The sequence below is a fragment of the Microchirus variegatus genome (assembly GCF_963457635.1).
Source record: "Microchirus variegatus genome assembly, chromosome: 17".
Classification (NCBI taxonomy): Eukaryota; Metazoa; Chordata; class Actinopteri; order Pleuronectiformes; family Soleidae; genus Microchirus; species Microchirus variegatus.
In genome coordinates this window covers 19,538,461-19,553,268 of record NC_139818.1, presented here as the reverse complement: position 1 = coordinate 19,553,268, position 14,808 = coordinate 19,538,461, and the positions used below count along the sequence as shown (strand labels likewise).

Below are 14,808 nucleotides of genomic sequence, written 5' to 3'. Positions count from 1 at the left end.
GATCTGGGTCAGCTCTATGGCGATCTGTCCAGGGTGTGACCCCAACTTTCACTCTGTGTCAGCTGGGATTGGCACCAGCGCCTCTCAGGACCCTCATGTGGAGGATAAAGCAGTAGAAGATGGATGGATGTTTTTTAGTTAACTGATGGTTTCATGGTTCTCCAACACCCTTGGAAGGGTGCGTCAATAAAAGTCTTTAAAAGAGTTTTGTTCTTGAATTAAACCTCTGTATCTTCTGGTCGAGTGTTGTTGAGTTTGTGGCTCTCGCTTCACTCTCAAATCGACAAAATCAACAAATCTCACAGGAAGGCAGGAACTTTACTCTCAGCTCTTATCGGCTCACACGATCACCACAACACGCCACCATCGTTAATCTGATTTCATGTCGGTGCAATCGTTGCACGACACTCTTTCAGTCATCCAGGTCAAGGTGTTCCCATCCTAGACTGCTTTAAAGGACACAACAAAGACATTCCTCACACAGTAAATATTACATGTTATGTACGGTAGCTTTCCAGATACAAAGCACAGATGAAAAAGCAATGTTTCATTTAATTTGGGTCATTTTTATATATATATATATATATATATAAGTCACCATTCTGTAGATTTTAGTTTAATCACGTGCACGTTTAACGTCTTATCAACTGATCAGTGAACGATGCTGATGCAAACGTCTTCCTGTACCTGTTCGGTAGATAGATTATAGAAATGTATTTAAATGCACCACAGTTTATTACGTATTATTACATAACATAGAAGAGTGAGGTCACTTTCTAAGAATGCAATAAAAAACGAAATAACTTTATTTAACAGACAAAGAGGTTAAAATGGTGAAATACGACCCATCCTTGCTCCTTTTAAACCTAAGTTTCCGTCCTGCAAACTGTCTCAACCCTCTTTTTTTATGTTGTAGTGGTAACATTCTGTTTTTATATGCATGTATTTGCAGGAAACAAAAAACAGGTTTGTCAGTGAAATGAATGAAAATGTTTTTTAGATGTTTAAAATACTTGGACACAGGCTGGGAATAAAAAGACCTGAAAGCCCTGAGTTCAGTGCAGACTCTGCTGTGAGACTGAAAACCACACACAGGGTTACGTTTGCAGCCTCAGCCTCCTTTTTTACAACTGCTCGCTTAAAAAAAAAAAAACCGCTGACGTGAGAGTGATCTCTGTCCTCACACAAGTCTAATCATTTTTCAGGTTATTTCCAGACGCGTCGGTACGATGTTTCACCGCTCTACTCTGCTGCTGCTGCTGCTCATCTTCTGTCTGCATGGAAATCCCACCACAGGTTATCATTATTCTTCACATATTTTCTGCATTTAAATATAAATATACTTGATATACTTGATATAAAAGGGACTGTGTGAGTGTTTCTTTGCCATAAAGTGAGGACAATGTGCAATTTATCTCAAATTCTTTGAAAATATTTTTGTAATAAAATAAGCACTTTTGCAATTTGGTTATTTAGGTTGGTATTTATCGTTTTTTGTATTTGTATATAAAAAAAATTAATTACACATCTTGTTTAAAGGTTGCTTGCAGACCCGGTTGCCTTATATTGTGCCTTTGGTTTTTACTTGAATTCATCATCCACTTTCATGTACTCATGTTTTGTTGTGAGTTTTTCTTCCTTACATCATTTTTTTTTTATTTAACCATAAATTAAAGCTGTAGTTTGTAACTTTGTAACACGAAAAAAACATTGCCAAAGTAACTCACACAGTCTATAGCTGTTTTTTTGGTTTTCATGTCAGTGGCAACATTGCCACACTGCACACGGAGTGATGCATTTTTTACGGCGTGACTACGCAGACGAGGCAGAAGAAGCAGCCCTACAGTATTATACATATATATATATATATATATATATATATATAAATATTAGATATAAGATTGCAATATTTAACAGTGGAGTCTGGTGTGTTCGTGCCGCCGATTCGTGAGCCGAATCATGACCACGTTCAGCCGTATTTTTAGATCAGCGACTGTGTCAGACGGAGTCTATGCTCTGCACTCTTAGAAATAAAAGTACTAAGTAGAACCATATAAGGTTCTTCGGCTTGTCCTCATAGGAGAACCCTTTTTGGCTCCAGGTGGAACCATTTATAGAGGTTTCACCTGGAACCTTTATTACCAAGGTCACCAAGAACCCTTTTAAAACCCTTTATTTAGGAAAGGGGTTTTAAAGGGTTCTCTGGATCAAAATGGTTCTTACTGGAACCATTAGTGTTACCAAGAACCCTTGAAAAAACCTTTCTTCAGGAAAGGATTTTTCAGAAACAAATGGTTCCAGGTAGAACCTCAGCCCTTGTAGAAGAACCCTTTTGCAACCCTTATTTTCTAAGAGTGTGGTCATGCAGGAAGTACTGAATTAATATTTTTAATTAACTGATTCTAATGATTCAGTACACCAAAAATAACGGAGTAGAGCCGTGTTGTGTTACACTCTTAGAAATTAAGGTTCCAAAAGGGTTCTTCTACAATGGTTAGGGTTAGGAAAGGGTTTTTCAAGGGTTCTTGGTAACACTAATGGTTCCAGTAAAAACCATTTTCATCCGGAGAACCCTTTTAAAACCCCTTTCCTGGATAAAGGGTTTTAAAAGGGTTCTTGGTAACACTAAGGGTTCCAGGTAGAACCTTTTTATAAAGGTTCTACCTGGAACCAAAAAGGGTTCTCCTATGAGGACAAGTCGAAGAACCTTATATGGTTTACTTAGCACTTTTAAATACTAATGGAAAAGTGCCTTAAGTTTCCCAGGTACAATCAGGACAGATAAACAACACAAAACTTAGTGAAAGATTACTCTGTTTCTCTCCCTCTCTTTGTGTGTGTGTGTGTGTGTGTGTGTGTGTGTGTGTGTGTGTGTGTGTGTGTGTGTGTGTGTGTGTGTGTGTGTGTGTGTGTGTGTGTGTGTGTGTGTGTGTGTGTGTGTGTGCGTGTGTGTGGTTTTTAACTATTAACAGTTGTAGGTATGTGTTGCAGGCGACCACAGTCTTCAGTGTGTGAACGATTACCTGTTCACCATCAACTGCACGCTGAGCATCACACCATCAGAAAACAGCAGCTCATACTGGCTGATTTTCACTGAAACACATGAAAAGTGAGTCACTGAGTTTTTTTTATTTTTTTTATTTATAATAACAATGTCCTGACCTTTTAAAGGTGATTATTTTGTTTGCAGTAAGACGCTTCTGTGTCTGAGGACAAACACTGACGGGAGGTATTTCTGCTCTGTGGATGATGATGATGATGATGATTATTCAGAGATCTTCAGTGACACAGACGCTTACGTAATCTCACTCTGTCACAACCGAACGGATGGACGTACAATCTGTGAGGAGCTGGATGGTGAATACACGCCGTACACACACAGTGAGTATATAACAAATATGACTCCAAAAGCTGAACACACACAGGCGTCGACGTGTGTTTTGAAATCCCTTTCCCTTGTGTCTCTGCAGTTAAACCAAACGCACCGTGCTGCCTCAGCGTCAGCCACAACATCAGTCAGCATCACTTCACCTGGAGAAGCACGTATGAGGAGTATGATGACTACACCATGCTGGACCACAGTTTCCAGTATCAGCTTCAATTCTTTAAGACAGGAGAACACAGCAACAACAGGGTTTGTTTATTACAAATTGTGTGTCATATAAACGGACATCAGCTGTGATTTTTTATTTATAAAGCACTCCTCACATGGTGATATTTGTAATAGTGAGTTAATGCTGGAGTAAGATCATTTTATTTTTTATAGAGTTATATAAATATATAGTTTATAATGGTAATATGTGGAAATAAGAGGATAATAATAGCTTAGTACTGTCCCACACACACATTTTCCATTAATTGCCCTTTCTGAATGACACAGAAATAAGCTATACGCTATAATACCATATTAATAATAATACTAATAATACTTATTATAAAATTATTACCACATCATGACCATATTGTAACTGTACTGTTAGAAAAATACATAGAAATAGAAAAAATACAGTGCAATCCATAGTAAGTTGCTGAAAACACCATAAATACATTTAAAAAGAAAGTTTTTAAGTCATAAAAAGGGATTTTAAAGAAATCTAACAGTAAAAGTAAAATAAATGTAGGTTAAAGAAGAAAAGGACATGACTATAATAATAAATATAAAAATATATGATGGTGATAATAATAAAAACAGTTCAAAATAATATATATATAATATATATATAATAATTTAATTCACTGAGTATAATCTGGTATTATGAGTAGGAGATTTGTTTATTTATAATTTTCCTATGGATCCTTCCTTGTGACGCCTAAAGCCACAGTCACTTCATCACTGCTGATATGCTGATCACATACTGATATTTTGCAAGAATATCACACGTTCATCGTAGATTAAAAAGATGCTCTGACTCCAGAAAAAACTGCTGGATGAGTTAGAATTTGACCAAAAAGGGATTTGACATGAAATAATACTGATTTGGCCCCAACTGGTGATCAAAAAAATCTCTTATTTTTGACCAAACTGAACCTTGTAAATGCTTGAAAAGGGATATAACTCAAAATGTCCCTCCCGATCCTACATTTTTTCATCTTTTCCTCCAGACGGTTTCACGCAACATTGACACAGACAGGACGAGCTATCGGGTCGATGATGGGAAGTTCGCGCCTGACGCAGAGTACACCGCCAGAGTACGATCCAGTCCGAACATGGCTCATTATAAAGGACAGTGGAGCGACTGGTCCTCTGAGGTTCACTTTAAGACGGAGTCAACCATCATCACAGGTGAGCAGATCTGAAGTTTCACAACTTTGAGGAAACCAGTTTCCTCCCACAGTCCAAAGAAACAATGCAGATGTGGAGATCAGGTAAATTGGACACTCTAAATTTACTGTTAGAGTGGATGGTTGTTTGTTTCCATGTGTCCCTTTAACCCTATGTCAGCTGGGATTGGCACCAGCGCCCCCTGTGACCCTCATGTGGAGGATAAAGCAGAAGAAGTCTTCTTAAATTCTCCCCCTTTGTGTTTCCCTGCACAGATCTCCCCTCGAACATCTCTGCAGCTGAACTGAAGGTGTTCGTCCCCTTATGTGTGTTGACACTTGTCATCTTACTCCTGTGCTATGTTCCTGTTAAAATGTAAGAGCCGTCTCTTTCAGTATTTGACCTTCTATTAAAACCTCCCCAAACAGCAGTTTATACAGCACTGTGCAAAAGTCGAGCCTTTGTTGTTGTTTTAGCAACGTTTATAAAGCTGGATTTCCCTTTTTCTTGCTGAGGTCAAACTGTGATTTTCATGTTTGTTAAATGTTGTGATCCCTGGAATGATGTGATTTATATTAGCAAGCGTGCATGTCTTGAATAAACCTGGCTTAATAAATCTATTTCACAGCAGCTTATTTGACTTGAAATAGTAGAAGAAATGGCATTCCTTAGTTGGGGTAAAGAGAGCCATGGGTCATGTTATTGTTCAAAAGTAAATATCAGATGCTTAGATGTTGTGTATTTTCTGGCTTATTGCAATAAATGTCTTACAAATAATGCGTTGTGCTTTATTTGTAAGACATTAAAGAAACCAGTTAATTGTGGTTTTTAAACGACAGAAAACCATAAACGCTTTTACACATCTGAGGCAAAACATTCATAGAAAATATAGAATAGAAAGCCATTATTGTCATTGCACAGGATACACAGCAAACTACATTGATATTTAAGATGATCGTCTAAAGCAAAAAATGCTATTCAAACATTGAGGAGCAGTCACAAGATGCATTCAAGAAACCTAGTAAACTCCATCACTTGCATGAAGTCCACTAACTAAACGTTTGGCGGCCTTCTGCTGCCACCTTGAGGTAATAGATGCACAATGAATTATGTATGTTAATGGAGTAGAGGAGCGTTTTCTAATAGAGCGTTCACATTTTTCAGTTTTGTATCTTTTTTTTTATGCAATCCCAAAGTTGAACATACATGGAAACTTGGCTAAACTAACTCTGTATAAAATTATATCATGATATATATTATTATTATTACTATTATATATTTCTACCCAGCCCTTATGATTGCTAAAAACAACAAATCTCATGGTGGCTTCAGACTTTGGCACAGTACTGTACACATTATCTACTCCTTACATTTACAGGTGGAAGCAAAGAGCCTCTATCCCAACACCAGCTCCCTATTTCCACACCCTGTACAGTGACTGCCAGGGGGATTTTAAGGTAATTTAAGCTGGTGAACACGAACATTCATCTCATGAGAATTCTCTTAACGGTGATTTCAATTATAGCGCTGGGTTAGAACACATGAACATGCGGCAGATACGCTGAAGGCCGAGGCATCGCTGCACATCGACGCCCTGATCAAGTGCTCCGACGTCCCAGAGGAAGACCGCCAGCCCTACTTTCACCTCCCGCTGGCGGACGGCAGAGCGTACAACAACATAAGTGACCCGGTGGTGTCCCTCGGTAAGGGCTCCCCCTGGTACGGCACTCCGAGCGCCTTCACAGCCGAGCAGCAAAGGGCCCTGCGAACAAATCCTTGCCTGCAGAAGATTATCAGAGTGGACGCCGTTGAGGAAGCGTACAGTAGCGTGTACGTCAACTGATGTACGCAGTTTTAAAAAATAACTAATTTTGCAAAAAGAAAAAACAAAAGCCTGACCCTGGCTCTCTGAATGTGGAGAAATATCTGCCTATTACGCCAGGTTTGTCCAAGACACACATTAGCATTACGTGCACAAGTGCATATAAGTTAATATATAAGACCAACTACTTTCAGTCACATCATTCCAGTCCAAATGTCAACATGACTTTTGCACAGTACTCCATGTATGTAAAAAGAGGTACAACAGCGGCCTGTACCATTTAAGACGTTTACACGTCTCGTTTTCTGATATACTGCCTGATTTATGTGCCGTCTACTGTATACTATGGGATGAACCATCAAGTTTCCTGCCAGGGGGGTGTGTCGGAGGTGTTACCTTGTGTTGTGTGACGTCAACATCCGGAGCGATACATTTTATTTGTTACATGTAGCACCTTTAACTAAATGTGATGTTCTTGCTACTTAAAACAAACGCCTACTGTTGTTAATCTTTATTTTTGTAAATTTTGGGAAGAGCCAGTTTTAAGTGGCTGCTCCTTCTGTTGTTTTTTCGCAATCTGAATAAGACGATACATTCTTATATCCGAAACAGTATAGGCTATGGCATGCATAGACTCTCTGGTCATTTTATTAGGTACATCAGTTCCAACTGCTTAACACACATTTCATATCAGGGCGGGGTAGATTAAGTGACTTTAGGACACTTAATGTTGTACGTAAAGCAGTTCATCAAGACTAGAAAAGCTCTATATAAATACAGACCATTACCAACTCTTCTTCTTCTGATTTTATTTGGTAGTAACAAAGATAGAGGAAACATAGTGGCGTAAAAGCAAAGGTTTCCAGAAATATCAATAAATATAAGTACAGATACCTGGATGTTGTACTGAAGTACAGTAACAAAGTACTTGTACTGTGTTACATCACAACACTGGCTCTTGTTGTATATTTTGCCCACATGCTGTAATAAAAGACAATGCAAACATTTTGTAGAAAGTTTTATTTACGCCAACACATACATGAACAAAGCACCATATAACCTTAAAGTCTGATACAGAAGTAAGCCTACCTGCCTCAGTCATTGTGGCCATGTTTATTTATTCCATAGCAAACACTCTGAATAACAAAAAGACAGCCAAGGCAGCAGATTCTATCATATATTACAGCATGCTGAATAGAAAACCTGGGAAAGAGAATTAGACAGAGCCATCTAGAGACACTAGTGAGATACAACAGTATAAAAGTGCCATTCATTATACAGCAGTTGAAATACTGACAATGAATTAAGCTTAAGTTTTACATTAATTTGATGGAAAACAAAGTGGGGAAACGAAGGAATAGACCCTGTGAAAGAGCAAAATGAACAAAAAAAAAAAAGAGACATTTTCTTCCTTGAACACTGATGACAGCCAGCTTGCATTGATGAAACTGGTACCGAGCTGTGTCCCTCTCACCACATAAGACAATTTATGTTTAAAAAGAAATGACCGGGGTGCGGAAGCACCCATCCCCTCCCAGCAAACGAGCCAACCGGTAATTAAGAACAAAAAATGATAGGTCAGAAGAGATGGCACAGAATGTGTGGAGTTTAAATAGAAGTCTTTAAGCAAGTCCGATGTGAGAGGAGCACATTCATTGAGAGACTGAGAGGGGAGGTGATTCTTGTTAAACCCATTCCTTCTGCTGCAGCGGAGCAAGTCTTCGCCCTTATGAGGGGGAGAATTTTTTGGCTTGTGCTCGAACTCTTTTTTCATATTCTACTCTGTTTTGGCTGCAAAGGCGTGGAAGAAAATAAAATAAAAATACATGTTAACATGGTGTTCTGATCCGTTACAAAAACAAATATGAAGCACTTTATGCTATTTTAAAAAAATAATCACAAAATAATGACATTTGGACAGGACGTTTCTGGGTGGCAACATTTTGCCCAGTGTGTTTAAATCCTCCAGCCGAAGGATTACAGCCAGGCAGGTATCAGGCACTGTGATACTAGCCGACACGTCGCTAAAGAAATGCTAGTTTAGCGAGGCTGAACAATGATTGGACCAAAGCGCTTTAAAAACCAGAGAGAATCTGGAGTTGGTCTTCACGAGCTGAAAAGGATTGAACTGAAGGATAGGACATGATGAAGAATGACGTGGTGGAGGTGGCCTTTTTTCTGTTCGACAGGTTAAACGCTAGCGTAGCCCGAGTATCTTGAAGATCAAGTATTGTTTTCTTTAACAGATGTAACACATTTCTAAAGGAGTATAGACTGCGGTGTACGTAGTGTGCACGCTAAGAACTACAGCTAATAAGGATGGTCTGTAGTGCTGAGCGTGAGCTACCGTGTCCGAGTCGACGGCAGTGTGAGCGACCTAATCCGTTAGTTTCACGGCAGGTGCACAGCCAGTGTGGCCCAGGTTTTAAGTGAGTTTATTAACAGAGACTGCTGCTGGTCGTGAGCAGGCACCAACTTTGCAAACCTCACCCCACAATTTTTACATAATCAACCTTTTGGACTTGAAATTGGACACAAATTATCTCGCGAGCACACAAGAATCTTCGTTTTTTCCAGGAAGATCTCCAGAGCGATGTTAAACGTCTTAAAAGCTGCAGTGTGTTAACTTTGGGATTTTTTTGTTGTCGTTGTCGTCAGTGTTCGTATTGTGCCTCCGTTAGGTCTTTGTGAACAGAGACAATGTAACATTTGTAAACTGCAGCCTTCATCTGACAACAGGGGCAAGAAGCAGTTACCCAGGGCTCTACAGTGCAACCAATTTTCATACATTGATCAATGTGTAGAATCAGCACTGGCCCTCACCAATTGTCTTTCCCCCCCCCCCACACGATTTAAAAACACAGCTGTGTTCATTCATCTCCCTGCCCCACACGCACTCGTGCATACACACACAAACAGTTGATTCGTCTGCCTGTTCTCTCTCCACACACACAGCAAAAATGTGAGTGCGTCTTAATTATGTTCTAATGCAACTTAATGAAAAAGCTACACGCAACCAACGCAGTTCGTCTGGAGCCCTGTTTATCCTCCCTGAAACTCAGTCATACTCCAATCTGTTTGCACTTTACTTGCACAATAATGCTGTCGCCTCCATCTGTTGTGACATTAAAACAAGTCACATCCTGCATGCAGTGAGGGAATGTCGCCGGGCAACACGGAGATCTGCTTTTCTGAGAAACACAGTATCAGTTCTGTGGAGCTGATATGTTTAATCAGCGCTGTGTGAACTTCTATTGTGAAACAAGTGACACTTGGTTATATTTTAACAGTATGCATTACTACTATGCATTTCACACTGGTCATATTGATTTAAAGTAGATTATTATTGAATGAAACAGAGCACGCTATGTGGAGCTCAGTCACCATTTGCTTATTTACATCTCTGATTTTCTATTTCATGTAAATGTCTGTCATGAAAAAGGCCCATGGTGATGAGAAAGAAAAAGTTCAGTCCTTCAGTGACCTTAGTATTGATGCATTTATCAATCATTTTTAAAATCTTAATTGCAAAACTTGGACTAGTGAAGGGATTTTCTCTTCATCGCATAGAGGTAGTGCTGTCACAGTTCACTCAGCCCGTGTGCTCTCGCCAGAAATGACGAGTACACTGTGTGACCGTCACCTGACAAACTCTTTCTCGAGAAGTGCTTGCTCACTGTGACAAGTGTTTCCACTGTTTTTGAAAGGTTGTGCACCTCCGATATACAGCGCTTGGAGATGGTGTAGCTCAAATTAGGACAGTTTGTCTTTCTTGTTGCTTCTTATTTCATGTCATTTTCTCAACACACTATGTCACTGATATAACGCTGCAGTATCTGTTCATTTTGACCCTGAAAGACGATTCAAGAAACCGTTTTTTTGTCACTGCACACACGAGAGCGTCAGTCGAATCAGTAACTTCACTTTGTGATTTTTACAACAAACTTGTGAAAGTTAAAGTGGTGGAATTTGTATAGGACTTACCAGTAGATTGTGTAAGCCTCTGCTTGGGCTGGATCCTGGATATTTGGCTCATTTAGGAGTTCCTGGATACCTAATAAGATCTGTAAGAGAAATTAACAAATGAGACAACTTGATAAGCAATTTACTGTACTTGTTCTGTACCACTTTATACAAACGGTCGTTTACATTCTTGGACAAAAACACGTTAAGACCGTGAAAAGTGAGAAAATGTTGCAAAAACTCTAACTTCCTGGTGAACATATTAATGTAAATAAGGTGTGCAGAGCAATCCAAACCTGCTTTATTGTGATGGCTGGTCTCCAGTCCTTATCCTCCTCTAGAATAGATAGGCATACTGTGCCTGATGGATACACATTTGGATGGAAGAGTGGAGGCTCAAATTTACCTGAAACACAACAAATTCAATGGATTTATGTTTCTCAATCATTCAATATGCAAGACAAAATAGAATTACTTCATTACAGCAGCTACTGGCATCTTCTCCCACAGTGTTTTAACATTTTTATAAACATAATTTCAGAAACATTGTACACCTCGCATTAGCAATTATCAGCAAGTAACCAGATACCTGCAGCTGGACTTTCCAGCTATTACAGTCAGTGCCAGAGGTGACACTACATGAACCAAACAAACAGGAAAAGGGTCACTGGTGTGGAGATATTTGGTTTCCTTTGAGTTAGGTCAACATGTTTCATACACCTGCCCTTTGTACACAGTTAAAAGTTGCCCTGAGTAGCTTCCCAATTACTCGCATGTGCGTTTACAAAGTTGTGGTTATAATTATAACTGATGCCATGTACCCTCTCCTTTTTAACAAAGCATCAAAACTCAATCTAAAGATGTAATCAGAGCTGGAAAAAAATTACTTATGAACAGTAATGGATGAAAAGCATTATAATACGTTGATTAAAGTACAGTGATTAACACATTTATGAGACCACAAAAAATATCAAGACTGTCACTTGAGAGGAAATGATACATATACAAGATAAACTCCACTCCACATGAAGAGTTTTATCTGTGTAGTATCTGATACAGCAAAAATAAAAAGCTATGCATCGTAGTCACATCAGCTACGGTTAGTGCGAGACAATGTAACTCACATTTTGGAGGTGAAGAAGGATAGTCATCCTTGAACAACATGCGCAGTTTGAAGAGGCCTCCTTCCCACGGAGTCTGGGAAAATGGATTACATCATTAGATGAGCTGCTTAAACGATACTCCACGTTGTTATTGTGGCAATTTAAATAATATTAATAATAACGAAAACAACACAAAACGTGTCTGTAATAGAACTAGTGTAACCATACATTTTAAAAATTTACACCATATATCAGAAGTTTAATTGTTTCATCAAACTCTTGATTTCAACGACAAATTAAAACACTTTACCCCCTTCTTGCCAGGAATAGCACATTCCCAGTTCATGAGATTCAAAGTCCCATCTGGATTTTTTGTTGGTACAGCAACAAATCCCTTCAAAATTAAAAACAGAAACAAAAGTGCCGACAGTTAGGACATCAGTGTTCACCATGAAAAGCTCAGAGCATTTAGTATACAAGTAGAAGGCGACTTACAAACGGATGATCCTTCCGCCATGCCTTGCGCTCCTGGGCAAGCCGGCTCAATGCAATGCCTGACATGATTTGTGTACTCCTGTAAAAAGAGGGAATGCCAGGTAAATAATGGGTCAATTAAGTCATTTATAGAACACAAAAAATTAACACTTGCAGATCAATAAAGTCATTTCTAGCGCTGGCATTCAAGTGATTAATTAATCCATTAATCACCAACTGCTTTGACAAACTATTCATGGGTTTGAGTGTTTTTTTCAGCGCCCTAAGACTTAATATTTTAATTTTCTGGTTTGTTTCGGTCCTTTGAAAACAGAATTTCGTGCATTTTTTTAAAAGTTCCCACAGAAAAACATATCACAAAGTTATTTAATAATATAATTCTGGTCAATATCACTGCACCAAATGTTCAATATAAATCAACAATGTTTACACACAATGAGACAAAACACTTAACTGGTATTGATTTTTCTACCTCAGATGTATATCGTCTCCATGAAGTAGACAAACAACATGACATTTTACCACAACAATCACCAATATAGTGAAATTAAATAAATTAAAATCTGTAATTTTACTTTTGAATAAGTATGTTTAGATCAAAACATTTTACATCACACCCATCTGGATCACCCTGATGCAAAAACAATGCAACTAACTTATTTTAGTTGTAAATTAACTATTTTTCACTGGAGTGGATTATATGCCAGTAATGATACGTGTACTAAAGTAAAATGTCATGAAAATGCGAGTAGTTTTGCTTCAGTTCTCTTATGACCTCAAAGAAAACCCACTCTGGCATTTGATGTTGTGATAATTAAATGTTATCGTTGCATTTAAATTGTGGTTTGGATATGAAGCGTGTTTTACCGAGATGGACAAACAGAAACAGAGCGGGTTTTTCCAGTAGCTCTGCATTAATAAAACCCTAACTTCACTGTAAAGTTTAATGATCTTTATGCGAACGACAATGTCAGAGGCAGAGCAACAAACCAGATACTAGCAGAAACCAGCAGATGCCCGAAGCAACTTTAAAACAGCGTTGTTACAGTTCATTTTTATGACACAACGACTGATTGTTTACTTGTGTTCATCAAACTTACCGTTAATCTGACTTAAACGTCATTGAAACAGACCTGTCTCGAGTGCTACGAGAGCTAGTCAAGTTAGCAAGAGGCGATACATGTCTATAAAAACCGCGTACTCTTCACGTACTTGCCCCGCGTTTTCAACGTAAAACAGGACCAGGAAACGACATTATTAGTGTCTTATTCGTGTCGTGGTTGTCGAGCTTTGGTGCAAACTTGGTGTCAACGCGAAAACCCACAAACATGTACATGTAAGCCAATAGGACGGCAAGCTAGTCGGTTAGCTTGCTAAGCTAAGTCATGTGCGCCAGAATCGTGCTCCAACCCCAACAGGCGCTGGCGCTGTTAGAGTCTGACACGGCCTGATGCAGCACAAAAATGCGCAACTGCATTTGATTTGAACGCGGTTTTTAGGACGCGAAACTGTCATCACCGCGTTTCTTCTAACGCTCAATAATACCGACCGAAACGGCGAGCAGGGACGTGAGACGTTGTACGGGAATAAACCGCTCAAGAGCCCATTAAAGAAGAGAGACAAAGAACGCCAGCGCTAAGAGACGCACATTTGTGCATTAGCGAAAATGGCGCAAACTGGAGCGGGTAAAATTTCACAATACACGATAAAAATAACATTTGCCGTCATCAAAGTGCACTCCTACCTTTCAGTATGGTTGCACTGGCTCCGGTAATTAAGCAAAATGATTTAATCGCACTCAAATCCCGGTAAACCTTGTAAACTTTCCCTCCTGAAAAACCAACCGCTCCGACTCAAGCTAGAAACAGACACGACGAAGCGAAATGGTCATCCGTCATTTACTTCCGTCTTTGTTTAAGTACTGCTTAGAAGAATGCACTGTGCGTTGATGCTTTGGGGTTATTGGTTTATCTCTGTAATTGCCAATTAATCGGTTGAAAGATTTCTTCCGGTTACTCGTTTATTAGCTTCTGTTACATACGACCATATGACTGCTGCAGGTAGGACTAACTGACTATAAGGCACATTAAATCGTTGCTTTGTCTGCGCATGCGTACGAGGCTAATCAAGTTCCCGGTGAAGATGTGAAACAAGCAACAGTCACTGTTGGAAATAACATGCCAGCAAATCGTGTTTATCGTTTTGATTATAGTCCGTTCCTTTCTTTTACACCATGAGAGCAACACGAGCCAAAGCATTGTATTCAGTTATCCGTGAGTCCAAGTCCCATTCGAGCAAGTGCGGGCGGATTTCCATCTCGTCTCTGAGAAGATCTTTGTCTAAGGACCGTTAACCCAAACGACTACATTCGGCAACTCGAATAACCTTCTGAGGACAATTACCAAAGAAGCAATTATCCTGAAATGTAAAGTTTGCCCACGATATACATGTTTGACGTATGTTTTGTTTTTCAGTTTAAAATATAAGCGATCCTTATCTTAAAAAATAGTGGACATTTGAACAGGCATTTTTAAAGGCAACTATTCCAAAGCAACGAGTTTTGACAAACTGACGCAAGAGGTCACAATTTGACCAAAAAATAACCACACGACTGTTGTTACTAGTCTTATGTGATGTACAGAATATGTAAAAAAAGACGATTA

The 14,808-nt window shown here is 39.1% G+C and overlaps 1 protein-coding gene across 2 annotated transcripts; it reads right to left on the bottom strand.

Moving 5' to 3' along the window:
- Positions 1 to 7,595: 7,595 nt before the first annotated feature.
- On the bottom strand, positions 7,596 to 14,010 carry ube2ib (ubiquitin-conjugating enzyme E2Ib). Of its 2 annotated transcripts, none has more exons than XM_083903443.1 (7): positions 13,890 to 14,010; positions 12,146 to 12,224; positions 11,961 to 12,044; positions 11,672 to 11,744; positions 10,844 to 10,953; positions 10,569 to 10,648; positions 7,596 to 8,375 (listed from the first exon to the last, which is right to left on the bottom strand). In XM_083903443.1, exons 2-7 carry the CDS (start codon positions 12,209 to 12,211, stop codon positions 8,312 to 8,314), a joined length of 477 nt encoding a protein of 158 aa, XP_083759569.1. In that variant the 5' UTR covers positions 12,212 to 12,224; positions 13,890 to 14,010; the 3' UTR covers positions 7,596 to 8,311. The 2 variants fall into 2 exon arrangements, with proteins under 2 accessions (XP_083759569.1, XP_083759570.1); XM_083903444.1 differs by lacking the exon at positions 13,890 to 14,010 and adding an exon at positions 13,246 to 13,330.
- Between the last annotated feature and the right edge of the window lie 798 nt (positions 14,011 to 14,808).

What these genes read in the sequence shown, in the direction of transcription:
- ube2ib (XM_083903443.1), bottom strand. Translation starts at nt 12,211, where the DNA reads ATGTCAGGCATTGCATTGAGCCGGCTTGCCCAGGAGCGCAAGGCATGG. An exon ending in CTATTCCTGGCAAGAAGGGG is followed by an intron (nt 11,745 to 11,960) that starts GTAAAGTGTTTT and finishes CCATTTTCCCAG; the next exon opens with ACTCCGTGGGAAGGAGGCCT. An exon ending in GAGGCTTACACAATCTACTG is followed by an intron (nt 8,376 to 10,568) that starts GTAAGTCCTATA and finishes ACGCCTTTGCAG; the next exon opens with CCAAAACAGAGTAGAATATG.